The following is a 17,412-nucleotide window of genomic DNA, read 5'->3' as shown; positions in this document are numbered from 1 at the left end:
TGTCGTCTACTACTCTTTAGTTCCATGCGTCTCGCAGTTTTCCCATACCAACGAATTGACCCACTCAGGTATAAGACACCAAATGAAAACAATACCCCCTTCAAAAATGAAATTCATCTCTGAATCCGGAATCTCATTCCGCCTACTCAATACACCAATATAATCGAACTCAAATCGAGAGTCTGGTCCGACATAGAATTGGAACCACTCGTCCCAACGAAACACTCAACCCGCAACCCATGACCCGTAACCCACGCGTACATCACATCTCCGATTCCTTCCGATTTCGGTCTCCACAGCCTAACTCAGAATATAATGATTCCCGACCATTATAGAGACCTCCGTCCCTCTTCTGGTCTGACCATCGGGTCCCCGAAGACTCAATCCAATAAGGCTACTCAAGCCTAAGAACTCTCCTGAGTCACGCTCTGAATAAAGAATAACATGGCTCCCCGCAGCACCACGACACTCTCTCGCTGGCTAGTGAGTACTACAGCTCCCCACAGTACCACAACACGCTATCGCTGACTGGTGAGTACTACGGCTCCCCGCAGTATCATAACACCCTCTCGCTAACTAGTGAGTACTACGGCTCCCCGCGGTATCACAACACCCTCTCGCTGACTAGTGAGTACTACGGCTCCCCGCAGTATCACAACACCCTCTCGCTGACTAGTGAGTACTACGGCTCCCCGCAGTATCACAACACCCTCTCGCTGACTAGTGAGTACTGCGGGTCTCCGCAGTATCACAACACCCTCTCGCTGACTAGTGAGTACCACGACTCCCCGCAGTATCACAACACCCTCTCGCTGACTAGTGAGTACTACAGTTCCCTGCAGTATCACAACACCCTCTCTTATCACCCCACAATCTCATCCTTAGGTCATTACTTCACTGTGTTGACTAACTCACGCTTTGCGGACCAACATAGATAGGTACACACACCCACCCAGGCTAAGCATCACTACTCCTGACGACCACTGTCGGGACAAACACTTTTTCCCGCTGCAATTCGCATTCTCAGATAATCCCGTTTGATGTCAATTAGTTGAAAGGGATCCCACTGGAACCGTAGACACCTGATACACCACTCGTCATCTCGTAACTCAAGTCTCAAAATAATCCAAAATTTAGAACATCATACTCAGATACCTCGGTACACCATCATAGAACCTCACGATGTCCTGCCTCGACCACTGATCTCCTACCTACATCATCATACATAGATACAGCAATGCATTCCTTCAGGATTCACAACTAATCTTCATGCCACACATCACGTGACTTCGGAATATTCTAACTCTCAATTGAAACACGGAAGAATCGTCAACGACTCAAAACACGTTGACGAACATCCGAAACTCCCTCCTCTATTGCTCAGAATCCCATACCTTGAGCCAGAAATTCTCAACCGTCGAAACTACTAGCCACCACACGGTCTTCGACCGACGGCCACCTGCCGTGGAGACACTCATCCTTTCCTTAACACGTGCAACTAGCATTATCTCGCTCTGCCCTCGCCTCGACCACCAATAACTCTGGCCTCATGTGTCCGCACCGTAGATCTTCATAATCATTTCTCTACCGCACTTGAACGGATCGCTGATCCCCTCAATAGAACACCCAAATCTCCCCCACTCAGGGTTCGAACCATCACCGGTTGGCATGCCAACAATCTATTCCATAGACTGTTTCACCAGGTATGTCACACTTGACTCTTGAAACGTATTACGCAATCACTCATGGACCTTCCTAATGGAACCAAGCAATCTCCAAATATCCCGTCTCTGACCAAAAATCTCGAAATCCTCCCAACGCAGGAATAGTCATAAAAGCAAGAGACCTCACTCTCATAGTCCATACACAACTCAGACAACGAAAACCACCGCCCCAGAAATGCTCATCTTGATTACCTGACACTGCCGCTAACACATGCCCTACTATACTCAGATAGGGTATATCCTTGTCCTTGATTGTCTCAGTCACTACCGATGTTCCTCTCTTACTATAATACTACCTTGCGGTAGACATACTGCCTAGATACTCTGGTGAAAGATCGTAACCGATGCTACCCCACAAGGTCTACCCCCAAACTCAAAAACCGAAAGTCTCAATATCTCTTCTGCTTCTCACAGGAAACGGAACTAGCACAACTCTGGTCACAGAAGGTGACATCTCCTTTATCGGCCGATTGCTCAATTCAGACCGTAATCCTCCATAAATCACCATCTTCTACTCCTATCTGAGTCTTGCGACTCCAACTGGCATCTCACCAAAAATCCCTCCGGAACTAACTCGTTTTTTTTCCCAAGGTATGCTCCATTGAAACTCGTTCAACATAGACCTCTGGCCCCACACTCTTTCACATCTGATCTCAATCTAACCAATCATAACAGAATAACTGGTAAACCAGAAGCAGTAACCGCCACGAGTCATGGTACTCGAACCATGTGACCACCTCTCGATATGCTATGAATCATGGTACCCGAACCATGTTATCTCTTCTCAATCTGCTACAGTCATGGTACTCGAACCATGTTCTCTCTTCTCAATCCGCTACGAATCATGGTACTCGAACCATGTTCTCTCTTCTCAATCTGCTACGAATCATGATACTCGAACCATGACATCACCTCTCGATCTGCTACAAATCATGGTACTCGAACCATGACATCACCTCTCAATCTGCTACAAATCATGGTACTCGAACCATGACATCACCTCTCGATCTGCTACTTAAAACTTCCATAATGCTCCCTGTATCGAGTATGGGTCCTCTGCTTTCAGTAGTACGGGCCCATACCACCTGCCACATCTACCCATACTTTCTACACAGACCATCCCCGAGTTCCTAAGTAGCTGCTCAACCTTCTCGATCACCAATCCCGTCACGCGTGTTCGCTCCTCTGCGAAATGCTCTACTCTGTCAGCGTACTCATCTAACTAGGGTCACCCTCTCCTAGGCTCTTCCTAGGTTCTCACACTTTTCCGCTATCAGCTGCTGAAGAACTCCTTATGATGCCAGTCATCTACTTCCTGAATATCGTCATATTCTCTTAGTAGCTGACTCCCATCATCAAGAGTTCCACAAAGCACGAAGCAAGCAGCATTCGGGCATCGAATAATCTCTACCAACATGTAAAACTACTCTAGGTTATTACCCACTTGCTCTCCTCATACTCAAAGGATATCACCGAACTCAAGCAACTTTACCCCACACGAGCATCTGACTACTCTCTCAGTAGACTCCTCAAATGCTCATCTAGATATCTCTCCTAGATTACTCCTCTACTCCAATCCCTCTCTAAAAAGGATTCATGTTGGATACTCTTACTCTGCACATACTCAAAAGTAAATCACAGATAGCAGCAATTCCTAGGCTAAGGCATCACAAATCAGGCCACTCTAGTCCTAAATTATGAATTACCTAGCCTATCTCTAACATGCATGATATCTCATAAAATATCTCTTAACACAAAAGTAAGGGTATTTTGGGAAATCATCGTTCGGACTCTGGCTGATTGTACACACTGCTCCAACTCGTTTTCCCTTAAACTCTTTCTCATTTTTAGAAAAATTTATCTCTTTTGAAAATCTTTCTCAAATCCTCAGTTTGAGTTCAAACACACCCGAAGGTGCATCCGAATCCCTCAAACCAAGGCTCTGATACCAACTTGTAACACCGTAAATTTTCAAAACAAAATTTTCATTTTTAAATCACATATTTATCGTAACACATTTTATAAAATCTCATTTATTTAAATTACAAAACGCAACCCCATGTTTGTTTGATTAATAATCCAGGATCCTGGAAACATAACTCTTTCTCTGGTGTATACAATCAAGCCGGTGCCTTCCCGCGATCCTGAGAAAAACCTGAAACACATAACACATAACACGGTAAGCACGTACCTTAGTGAGTTCCCCAAAACACCACGCACAATAACTAGCCACTCGAGGCTATAGCTCTGCAAGACCCTCCGGTCAATGTGTCTCAGTGGGACCCTCCGGTCCAGTCTGGTTGGGACCCTCCAGTCCCATGGCTCATTGGATCCTCTGGTCCGGTCTGGTTGAGAACCCTCCGGTCTCATAGTACGTTGGACCCTCCGGTCCGGTCTATGTATCACATAATATAACATATATCACACAGAAAATGCATAACTCAAGCAAGCACATAAGACCCTCTGGTCACACATAGTTACCACTCTAGGTAAAGTATAGTGAAAAGACTCACCTCGCAAGCAGGTGAGCAGATAACCTCGCGCTCGGATCTCGAACTAGCCTCCGCCTAACACAAAGGATGGATATCTCTAATTAATACTCTTTTCACGACTCAAGTAACCGAAGGCTACTCTTTCTCTCTCTAACTATTTGAAGTGGATAAAAGACCATTTTAACCCTCCATGGTCTCTATTACTCATGTTGACCAAAACCCCAAAGTCAACAAAAGTCAACTCAAGTCAACAGTCCATGTTTGACCCGACTCGTCGAGTGCACTCCTGCGACTCGTCGAGTCCCCTCTATCCTCAGAAGTCTCAAAAAGTCCAGCTCAACTCGTCGAGTTGACCCCCAACTCGCCGAGTTATCGTACAATCAACCCATCGGGACAAACCCTCACCGACTCGTCGAGTCAGTCCATGGACTCGGCGAGTCCCTTCGATCAGATTCCTCATTCAGACGATTTAAGGCAGATCCATCACTCCAAACACTAGATCTACCATCCTAAGGGTCGATTGTCACGTAAAGCTGCAAGCTTTACGTTTAAACATGGCATATAAGACTCATAATGCCAAAACATGCTCCCGCAAGGGCTAGATGCACAAAAGCTAGACTCTAGCTCAATAAAGCTTGGATCTTTGGTCTCTCAAGTCCTTCTACAGTCCAGATCTGAGGTTCAACCCTCTCAATGAGCATGAAACACTCAAGGCCCTCATATTTGGGTGGAAAACCCTAGATTCACAAAATCATGAGAGCTATACAAAATAAGGAGAAAGGTACAAGCTTTATACCTTTCCTAGAAGCTTTGAAGTGAGACAACCCCAGATCTAGCTGCACCCTCTTGTCCCTTGGCTTGGAAATCTTCTCTTCTCTTCACAAGATGCACCAAACACTCATAAATAGCAAGGCACTCTCTCTCTAAGCTCAGAGGTTGTTTAGGGTTTGCTCTCAAGGAAAGGTAGCTGCAAATGAGGCTATAAATGCCTTTAAATAGGTCCCAAGCCCGGAAGATTAGGGTTTCTCTGCCCAGCACCTACTCGGCGAGTCCCTCCTCTGACTCGTCGAGTCCACTAATTAAATCCACGCAAGCAACTCGACTCGACTCGGCGAGTTGGACCCTCAACTCGTCGAGTCTCTCCTTCAATCTCACGATTAACATACACAATAATATCCCTGAAAATCCGGATGTTACATGTTCAATGGTGATGCGATGTTCGGTGGGTGTTCTTGTTCCATATTTTATAAATTTAGGGCTATTCTAGGAGACGAAAAATCAGTGTTTTTAGAAAGGGTGGGATGAGGGTAGATGGTGAGGGGTAGTGGGATGTGACGGTGGTGTGTGGTGTTTATTTTTGAACACAAAATAATGACCAATAATAATATATAAATCATACGACGAGTTCCTTTGATAAAATTGGAACAATTCCTCCTGTCCTATGGTGGTTGTCGTATGGTGGCTGAGGCGCGAAATTCCATACAGGAGGTCTCAGGTTTAAACCTTGGTACGTCTAAAATATCGCTAGTGTTACATTGACCTCCTATGTAGGTCATGTGTAACGCCCCGTTCCTGGTACGTATTTAATTAATTAAAAGTCATTTTATTAGAGCTACTCGACGAGTAGTAGCCCTAACTCGTCGAGTAGATGCCAAGTTGGGACGCAGGTTTTAAGTGATCTACTCGGCGAGTCCGCCCCTTGACTCGACGAGTAGGCCAGCCTGGGAGAAACCCTAATATTTAGGGTTTGCACCCTATTTAAGCAACATTATGGGCCTCTTGCCCAACCTCCATCACCTCCAGAGCAGTAATCCTGAAACCCTAATCCTCCATAAGTGAGCTTGAGCTTTCTTGGTTATATTGAGAGTTATTTGGTGTATCTTGAAGTTAGTGGAAGAGGTGGAAGCTAGAAGATTCAAGGGAGAAAGAGTAGATCCAGAAACCTCATCTCATTTGTCATATTTTCTGGTAATCAAGCTTCATACTTGACTTGTAGTTTCTTAGATCTCCTTGTGGTCATTTTTATGAAGTTTTGGGTCTAAGAAGCTTGATCCTTGGGACTTGGACGTCCCAAGTCGATTTACACTCAGATCTGGAACCTTGGAGGGTTGTCATGGCATAAAGGTGCCATCTTTATGGCCATGAGAACCCCAAGTATGAAATAAACCCCATTTTTGGTCCTTTGAGCATAAAAGTCCCATGCATGAACGTAAAGTTCATGACTTTACGTGTCATACCGATCTTAGGAGCCTAGATCTACCTTCTGGATGAGTTTTGCACACCAGAAATCGAGTTATAGACTTGGACATGCATAGACTCGACGAGTCGTTCTTGGGACTCGGCGAGTCGTGGGTTGGTTCCCAAAACTGTTATGATTCAGAGGAACCCAGTTGAGTTTAGAAGGGATTTAGAGGAGTCCAGGGAAGGGACTCAGCGAAACAGACATAGCCATGAATCTGGAAACCATGGGACTCGGCGAGTGCAGGAACGTACTCGGCGAGTCCAAGGCAATCTCCCAACTCATGAAGACGGACTCGACGAGTTATTCATACAACTCGGCGAGTCACAGACTATACACGTTCATATGATGAAGATAAACTCGACGAGTTCAGGAGGAACTCGACGAGTCAGATGAAGATTGTCCTGATGTTATGATTGAAGGAGAACTCGTCGAGTTCTTACTAAACTCGACGGGTAGAGTTGGGTTGGGGGTAGATGAGAGGATGGGACTCGGCGAGTTGGCGGGCCAACTCGGCGAGTCAGGTCAACTGGAATGTTGACTTTGACCATAATATTGACTTTGACCAAGGGTGAAATGGTCATTTCACCCTGAGATTAGTTATCAGTTTTTGACTAAGTGTCATTGTGGGAATTATAGCCGGAGAGTCGCCGGAGCAGCAGCCAAATATTTCTCACTAAGGGTTTTAGCAGTTAGACACACGAGGTGAGTGTCCCTTCAGTAGGAACGAGTCTAAAGCACCAAGGCCGGCCCGCAGTATGAGTTTATTAGTAGTTGAGTGTGGGCGGGGCCCGTATCTCATAGTAGTTGGGTTACAATATGATATATGACTGAATGATAGATTTAGTATACTTGTTTTCTGTGTGATACTTGTATGCCAGTATAGTAGCTAAGTGTGGGCGGGGCCCATATCTCATAGTAGCAGAATGTGCGCAGGGCCCGTATCTTATAGCAGGCGAGTGTGGGCGGGGCCCGTATCTCGAATAGCTGAGTGTGGGCGGGGCCCGTATCTCGAAGATAGCAGAGTGTGGGCGGGGCCCGTATCTCCATGAGTGTGGGTGGGGCCCGTATCTCCTAGTTGCATGTTACATATGTATGGTATGTGGTAGTTTGGGGGAACTCACTAAGCTTCGTGCTTATGGTTTTCAGTTTTGGTTTCAGGTACTTCAACTAGCAAGGGGAAGAGCTCGGGGTGATCGCATGGCACACACCACAGTCTTCAGCCTGGGAGTGTTACTCTGATATTTTGTTATGAGACTTTTATATGGGATAGAATTTATGATACGTTATGATACATGACTCACGAGTTTATTTATGATATTGGATGGTTTATGATTTTAATAGTGATTGAAAAACGAAATTTTTGGGCCGTATTTTTGGGATGTTTCATCATGTGACAGATTGATATGGGTCGTTCAGATGATACGATTTACTATTATTTTTTTTTTTTAAATGGAACAATTATATTACATGTGACCGTTTGTTGATTTTTTTCCTAACAATTCGTGGTTCCCATTAACATTTAACCAAGTTTGATAGAATTGGACCAATTAAAACTTGAATGAGATCTCATGTCTTTGCCCTGGGCGATATTTAAAATTTGAGTTGGCTATGAAAAAATTGAAAGATACAACTCAAATATACTTATGAGCCACATAGAATAGAATATTATCATAGAAACTTAGATAAAAGATCCAAGTCATACTTTCGAGTTTTCGCATGCCATATACAAAATACCATGGTAAAAAGTATGAACCATTGTATATAATAACTATATAGTATACATATATAGTATACTCGATCAAAATTAAACTTGTAGTGTGTTATATAGTCCAATTATATGTCTTATACGACTCACATATTAGTTTAACAAAACAATAATTCTTGATCCACCACTATACCATTGTATATAATAACTATATAGTATATATGACTCGGTCAAAATTAAACTTGTAGTGTGTTTTTATGTAGTCAAATTATATGTCTCATATGACTCCACCACTATACCATTGTATATAATAACTATATAGTATATATGACTAGGTCAAAATTAAATTTGTAGTGTATTTTTATGTAGTCCAATTATATGTCTCATACGACTCATATATTAGTTTAACAAAACAATAATTATTGATCCACCACAATAGGCCTTTTTTTTTTGTTTCGTAAATTCAATAAAGGAAAGAGAATGAAAATATTGACATAAAGAAAGGAAGACGAAGGAAAATTTTATTTATTCCGTGTTTCCAAGTTCGAAGAAAATGAAAAGAAATGAGAAGAAAATTTTAAGTTTTTGTGTTCCCGAGTTAAGATAGAAAAAAAAAACTAAAAGATTTTACTTCCCCTCACTTTCTTTCCAAATCCACCCATTTTGGGAGTAAAATTTGGAAGGAAAATATGGCTCAAAAATCTTTCCATTATCTTCACTTTCCTTTAATCAATTAAACTGGGAAACACGATTTTCCTTCGACATCCCTCATATTCCTTCATATTCCCTCCATATCCATCCATATCCCTCCTTAAGTAGAACTCGAGAACAAAACGTAAATGCATGTGATGATCAAACGGAAAATACAACTCGTAAGCAAGCTTCTAAACTAAACTTAACAATTCAATTTTAATATAAAAAACAAATGAAATTAAAATAGGAAGCTACAGTTTTTTAGTATATATGCAAATGTCAGTTTTGAGTTCTTTTTTTAAATAAAAAATTATGTATTTTAATGTTTTTTAAACAAAAATAATGTCTTAAAAACAAATATAAATCAACCAAAGGCCAAAGGGTACTTCGAGCACATGAAAGGTTGAATTTGTGGTCACCTTGGCACTTCATCACAACCATGCACAACACCTCGAGGATGGCATTGTGCTAACATGTCATCATGACTATTGGCCGATGTGGTCTGCACCACGAGAGGCCACACCTTTTTTTTTCTTTTCATATGGCTTACATTTATAGTGTGAAGAAGAGGATGAGATGGAACGAGCTCCAATGCTGATGTCATTGGGATATATATATATATGGAAAAGTTTAATAAAGAATCATAATTATTGGTTTTTCAAGGAACCAAATTTTTTTTTCAATTTCTAGAGTTTATTCTTTATCGAAAAAAAAAATCTAAAAATATCTAAATTCATATATTAACATTGTGAATGTGAAAAATATTTTTCGGATTCACCGTGTGAATCCGGATTCACATTGTGAATTTTCAAAAATTCACATTGTGAATTTGACGTAAAAAAAATATATATATATTCGAATTTGATATCATTGGAATTATGAATTTCTGTATTTTTAGTTTTTTTTTTTTTTGATAAAAGTAAGTTGTAAAAGTTGAAAAAAAGATTGTTTTCTTGGTTAATTATGGTTCTCTATTGAACCCCACCCTATATATATATATATATATATATATATATATATATATATATATATATATATATATATATATCGTTTTAAGGGGTGTTTCGGATTACTGTTTGAACTCCAAAATTGTTTTTGTTAAAAATATCCATTGATTTATGGTGGTTATAAAATTAGTTTTTAAAAAAATATTTGGATTAGTTTTTATGGTAGTAAATAAGTCAATAAGTTTAAAAGTGTTTGACTTAAAATCTAATCTTTAAAACTTTTGGGGTTAAAAAACTAAAAAGAGTATTAAAAAACCAATATTTTCTTTTTAAAGAATGAAAAAACTATTTTGAAAAATACTTTTAAATTTATTAAATAATTTTTTTTAATTTTTAATTTTTTAATAAATAATAAATTGTTTTTGAAAAGCAATCCTAAACTCTCCTAACTTTTTGTTGTAATATACCGACAATAAATAGGATAACTACTTGTTGTTGGTTTATGTTTTACTATAATCCAAAGAAAGGGATATTACGATTTAAGAGAATCAATAATTCTTAGAGTATTTTTAATTGGAGTTTTTTCTAAAGCTTATTACTATTAGTTTTATTTATTTATTTTAAGCATTTATTATCATTGGAGCAAATAACTTTTTTGTTTTTGTTATTGACCACTCAATATATATTGAGTGGTCAATATAGTTTAAAGCTTTGTATATCTAAGCCCTCCTTTAGTTATATATTATTTCATTCCCATAACTATATTTTAGTTTTAATTTATTTGTTATTTCTTTACTAATTAATTATTTTTATTAAATATTTAATGATATTTTATTTATGAATTTAAATTTCATAACGTTTCTATAAATATTTTCATTTGTTGTGATATTTTAAGTATGATGCATGTTTAAAAATGATTAATTAAATGAGAGGGTTCTTTATTGAATAATTTAGATAAACGAGGATAATTTAGTTAAATTTAAGATAAAAGGTATCTAAAGAGTTTACTCTTGACGAGATCATTTTATTAAAGCTTAATTTTTATAGAACGATAAATTGTTAATTATTTTAATTCGTGATATAATTAACGGTTAGAGATACTCTTATTTACACCAATACCATCTTCTATTTATGTAATACCATCTTCCATTTATGTCATGTACAACTCACGCTTGGATCCACCACAAGATAAGAAAACAACATCCAATCACATCTCTTTTGAGATCTACCATTTATACCCTTTCGTATTCTATAAATATTTTTTTGTCCACATAAAAACAAGGATATATTTCTTTTATAAAACTTTATATAGACAAAATTAGACAATCAATCCCGTGGTTTGCATGAACTAACTAGTTTATGACAATTATCAAAATATCGACGTTTTTAGTTTCTTATGATTTATACCCTTTCGTATTCTATAAATATTTTTTGTCCACATAAAAACAAGGATATATTTCTTTTATAAAACTTTATATAGACAAAATTATACAATCAATCCCGTGGTTTGTATGAACTAGTTTATGACAATTATCAAAATATCGACGTTTTTAGTTTCTTATGTGGTTGAACATCATGTGGTAAAAATCTATTCTATTATTTTTAATTTAGTTTTAGACTTTTTTTTTTAATATTTATAACAAATAAAAAAAGAAAATAGGTCAACCCACCACCAACCTTAACTTCATCTACCCTCAACTTTCTCTCTCTCTCTCTCTCTCACACACACACACACACATACACACTTGAAGAACAACACCGACTTCATCAACATCTTTGCAACGCTACACGGGATGACACATAAGCAGTACCACCAAAAATTGTTTCGTTACCTTTATACTTTGTATCACTCCTTGTACATGCACCCGATGAATCAACGTCATAGGTACTAAATTACATACTTGGTTGCTCTCGACACCATGTGATCTATTGACATAGATAAATTCCAAATAGAAAGTTCCAAATACATGGCAACCCCGATTTCTTAAACTCACTGATCTTGGTGAGAGTAGGTTGATAACCCATCTCATTGAACATATGAATTACTTGTTCATTCAAGACTTTGTAAAACGGTTCACAATTAGGGATGTTCAAGATTTGGGCGAACAACTTCTTTGACAGTCTGAACTTCTTGTCATTCGTCAATTGAAAAGTAACAATCATTATGGTTTTGTTGTAAGTTGCAGTAGAACTAGGCAAAGATAGCTAAGACATTGGAACATCAAAAGAGTTGAACATGGCAGTAGACAACACAAAACTCTTGAGAGCCATAACGAGCATCTGTAATCCCTCCGGATAAATACTTTCATCGCCTTGAACTTGAAAGTTTGTGCTTTGAATCTTCATCAATGGTTGAGACGAAACATCTTTTGTGGTTTGCGATTGATGAGCAGCCATGATTAGGGTTTGGAAAAGAACTTGAAGAAATAGAGGATATGATAGCACAAATCTTTTGAGAATAAATTGTAAGCGTAAAATTGGAATGTATCCCCAAATCTCCTTTTATATGTAACCACAATTTGAATCCCAAATGGTTAACATTCATAGACTTGCCACGTGTTCCTTGAAAGTTGTACCCATATCCGTAAAACTCGCCATGTCAGGAAAAAGGGATGAGCATTGTACCCTAGAAAAGCACACATTAACCAAACCGTCACATCACACGTCGTTTCGAAAGCACCCAGTGGATAAGAACCGTCACAAACCTTCGGAATGGAGGTAAGGCTCTTTCACTTTTGGGTTTCAAAGCGAAGTCATGTGCCAGACTTTTGAAATCATCAGCCTGAGTTGGTAATACTCAGAACCTCAAGGATTTCGTGAGTGCATGTGTGCCAATAAATAGATAAGAAGCAAATATAAGAAAATTTGGATCTGTGATGTCGAAAATAAAAATTTCGACATAAAGGCAGTTAGATCCCAGGCAAAGATCGATTCGTTAATTATCAAGAGAGATAATCAACAGCTTGTGTGGTTTCCCGTGAAGTACAATCGAAAACTTATAGAGAAGTATCGAAGGACTTCTTTTATCAAGTTTCGAAGGTGGTTTAAAATTTCGTTACAAAGCACATCTAAACATAAGAGTGACAAGTTGTAAACGAAATTACCTGTTTGACCAGTGTAGTCAGTGACAAGTAGGCTTTGGAAAATTTATTAAGTAACTAAGGTTAAGAATGACACTCATACAGAAATCATATTCTTCAAACCAAAAGTATTCTTGAATCCTGTTTGGTAACGAATGTTGTGGGTTTCAAACATTTGATCAAGATTACTACAAAAGAAAGAATATGATTTTGAGTATCGGAAATTGGTACTGAAACAAAAGTTTCGTTAATATCTGGAACAAAGTTCCCCGTCAATTCCTTATGTTTCGAAAGTTTGGGTTTCACTTCCATCACGGTCTCATGATGTTAGATCATAAACACAGAGATTTGATATGTCTAGATCCTGATTGGTTTATACCAGAAATCTCTTGGACATATGTCATTGTGTGTGATCGTGAAAGAACTTTAGGATGAAAAAGATTGGTTTAAAGATACGGAACTACCACTTATATTTATGGACCAAGCAGAAAACTCTAATCTCAAATGAGTAGAGTATGGTAGCTCAATGACTAATGAGAATATAGCCTAGTTGGGAAGAATCCTCATAATGAGAGATTCATTAAGGCTTCGAAACCCATTGAGTCTTGGAGGCTTGGATCGACATGCTGCAACATGCTTCTAGGGACATCCTAACTAGGACATAGTTTCGAAAACATACCTTTCCCTTAAGCAGCAAACATAAACCACCAAAATTTTTTAACCGGAAGATTGAAAAGACAAATAAATTTGATTATTATTCAACATGGACTTAGAAGCTACAAAGTTAATCAACTCAACAAAGTTGATATCATTGGTTGAATCGACACCAACACATGTGTAATATGGAACAATATAATACATGGAGCCTAATATTCGCTTCAATTGTCCTCCACCACAAACATATATTCTAAAAATACTGATTATATAAATCATTATCAATATTATAAATGTAAATTTGGAACTCGAAACAAATCCAAAAAGCATAAAAGAAGTAAACAAATGGCCAATAACTCATAATCTAGACCCTTTTTTAGTCCTGAATTATGTACATTCTTGAATGATTTTATGTAAGTCAGGATTATACAATGTCATTTCAGAACGTTTCTTGTTAGATTCTAAAATACCTTTACCGCTTTACGTTGAATCTCATCAACTCGACAACAATTATAAGTAGTTTATAACTATAACTATGGTGTTCCGGACAAAATAATTATTTTTCAAATACAATTTAAAAAATAAATAAATAAATAACATCGTGCGCAAAAGGTACTTTAAAGTTTAGAGTAAATTACACGAATGGTCCCTATGGTTTGGGGTAATTTGCACGTTTGATCCCTAACTTATTTTTTTAACTTGGAAGGTACCTACTGTTTGTTTTTGTTGCGCGATTGGTTCACGATTGGTTCCTGTCTTACCTAAAAAGACTATTTTGCCCTTGATTTTTAATTTATTTAAATAAACACACCCACAACATTATTTCCATCTCACCTCACCATACCTTACCTACCTCACCTTATTTAAATAAATTAAAAAATCAAGGGCAAAATAGTCTTTTTAGGTAAGACAGAGACCAAACGCGTAACAAAAACAAACTATAAGGACCTTCCGAGTTAAAAAAAAAAGTTAGGGATCAAACGTGCAAATTACCCCAAACCATAGAGACCATTGGTGTAATATACTCTAAAGTTTAATCGATACCCCCCTTATATTTTGTTGTTAAAAAAAAGTCCCCTATATTCTAACTTACATAATTTTATTTAATTAGAAAAGTTGTATATAATATAAAAATTAAAATAGAGATAGCGAAATGTTCGGATGTTAACAACTGTCAATATGTTATTACAATAATAATTAAAGAATTACAAAGGTTAAGGATAATTTGGGTATTTCGAAGGAGTTTCCCAACGTTCGGTGTTCATTTACTTTCACACGCCTTGTGTAACCCAACAGATTATTATTGAATAAAACCACCGTAAGAAACCCTAGCTATATTTTCCGGCAACCCAAAATTCCGTCAACAAGGTTTCCTTACTGAGTGACCATCTTAATCTCCAACGATTAGCCATGTTTATTGTCGAGAAAGCAAACTTATCTTCCCATTTTCGATCAATCAAGAAAAAAGCACCGCATGTTCCCAAAAACTACCAACACGCCGCTCGTTCGTTTGATGAAAAGGTAATTCTCCTTCTGAAAACCCTAGATCTACCGACGAATTCCTCAAATATCAGTTTATCTTGGCTATCGGCCGCAGTTTCGTTTCTCTCAACTGTTCATTCCGAAGCGGAGGATCAGATCTCGAATCTGAAATCTGAAGCGGATGATTATCAGGTTTTGTATATGGAATACAGTCTCAAGGTACTTGATCTGTGTAATTTGTTTTCGTCGGCGGTTCAAAAATTGACCGACCGACGTCTTTTGTTGAATTTCAGCCTTCGCTTGCTTAACTTCTCAGATCAGATTCCATCGTCTGAGAAATTGAACAAGGCAAAGGATTCTCTAACCAAATCTCTTAACAACACACAAGAATCTGTAAAGGAGAAAAGTCTCCGCACCAAGGCTTTGATCGAGGAGTTGACAGTACTTCTCGGTAAGCTGCCGCCGAGCAAGTCGAACACCGGAAGAGATCTGATCCGTCGCTCGTTTTCCGCTCTCGGAGTCCTGACTGTTTTCGTCGGAAGCGTTTTGGTTACCGTCTTGTACGGGGAATCCGATGTAGCTAAGCTCTCAGTTCCGGTTGAGTTCCTCTGGGCCGACTCAGTCAACGGTCTGCAGACTCAAATCTTTGACCTGATAAAGCCGAAGCAAAATGCGGTTTTGGAGCTTGATAACATCGCAAGCCGGGCGGCGGTAGTACTCGATCTCCTCCATGTCTTTGTTTCCGACGACGGAGATAAAGTCGACGGCAAGGTTCGTTTGGAGGACGGCGTAAAGGAGCTGGGAACGGCGACGAAGAAGTTCTCGGATGGTGTAGATACGTTGACTAACGGAGTTAACGGTATGTTTCGCACTGTTTTGAACACTCGTAACGGCCGTTTAGATCTTTAGTTGGTGGGATTAGTGTGGGTCCATTGTAAATGTTTATACGTTTAGATGGATAGATAAGATGAAGTATTAAAAATATAAAATCAGTAGTAGTGTATGTTTTACCTTACGTCGTATGTGGTAAAAGGCTTGCAAAAATGTGTGGGGTTGAAAGTTTGAATATGGACAAAAGTCTAGTAATACAAGTTGTGTATATAAAAGTTTATTTTATTCGCGATTTAAGAGCTTTGAATTTTGATTATATGAATAAAAAACTGTGACAGCCATCACACAACTTCACAAGAATCAGCTGTAGACAAAGTAATATTGTTGAAAGCATTGACTCATGATCATGACTTAATTTTTGATTTAACCAAGATCAACAATATACATGACTATATAGTCATGTGTAGATACACATTATGGACAATATTTAAATAGTCTTTTACCTCGTCATTGTCGTTTATACAGACAACAATGTCGTTCGTTGGATATTTGTAAGACAACTTGATATGATTATCCGGTACATGTATTTTTTTATGATATGATTATCCGGTACATGTATTTTTTTAGACACCGACCAAGTATACATTATGCCCACATGCAAATTCAAAGTGCAATTGTTGTTAACATTCACCGACATATACTTCCAAACACCATTAACATTCCCTTGCAACCCTCCACTACGAAAGTATTATAATACTACCGTCATTTTGTGAATTATGGTTGATTCAAAGATATGTTAAAATAAAGGAGATAGAATGGATTGAGAGAAGAAGGGCGTGTTCGGCACGGAGCGTTTAGGAGCTTCTGAAAGCTACTAGCTTCTAGCGTTTGACAAAACGCTCCGTTTTGAACAGAAAACCTTGTTTGACACTACAAGCTTCTAGCGTTTAGTTTAAACAAAACGCTCCAAATCCAAAAGCTACTTCATGTAGCGTGTAACAAAACGCTACAAGCTACAAGCTACCCGCTAGTTTTGTCGAACACGCCCGAAACCTGAAATACTAATCTATCTATTAGGAAGTTATTTGATCAACAAAATAACCATATCACTAAATTAAAAACATTTCGTTAACGATAATACTTTTCTGAAAAGTATGAAACACAGGCATTGAATATTACAAATAACAAACAATATTATTACAAAACAAAAACATTAAGTAATTTAACATGAAAGAGCTTGTGTCGGCATCCGATATCTATATAGTTTTTAAGGGGAATTGGTTGTCTGACCGTAGGAACATGTGCTCTTATAGTAGGAGCGGGTGGTTGGACACATAAGGTGTACCACATAGATAATTACAGAAAAACGCGAGCAAGTTTGATCCGTATAGGTAACGCCACAACCATTTTTGCAACACTAAAGTTATTGCACACCATTTCATATCCCTCTCAAGATAGGACTAACATAGGGAAACCAACTATATATAGGCCTACTAGATGACTGAACAGTACGCGTAGAAGCTGGATTAGATCCTAGTGAATTAGGCCCCGTTTGATAGACA

At 38.4% G+C, this 17,412-nt stretch overlaps 1 protein-coding gene across 1 annotated transcript; it reads left to right on the top strand.

The window, feature by feature from the left end:
• The first annotated feature begins 14,767 nt into the window (after positions 1–14,767).
• On the top strand, positions 14,768–16,147 carry LOC145104020 (UPF0496 protein 4-like). The gene has a single exon (XM_079041307.1). The coding sequence runs from the start codon at positions 14,948–14,950 to the stop codon at positions 15,926–15,928; it is 981 nt and encodes a 326-aa protein (XP_078897433.1). The 5' UTR covers positions 14,768–14,947; the 3' UTR covers positions 15,929–16,147.
• Positions 16,148–17,412: the final 1,265 nt, after the last annotated feature.

The sequence above is a fragment of the Lactuca virosa genome, chromosome 4 (genome assembly GCF_052849685.1).
Source record: "Lactuca virosa cultivar CGN04683 chromosome 4, Lactuca_virosa_CGN04683_v6, whole genome shotgun sequence".
NCBI classification, from domain to species: domain Eukaryota; kingdom Viridiplantae; phylum Streptophyta; class Magnoliopsida; order Asterales; family Asteraceae; genus Lactuca; species Lactuca virosa.
Note: the sequence above shows the minus strand (reverse complement) of the source record. Positions and strands in the feature narration are given on the sequence as shown.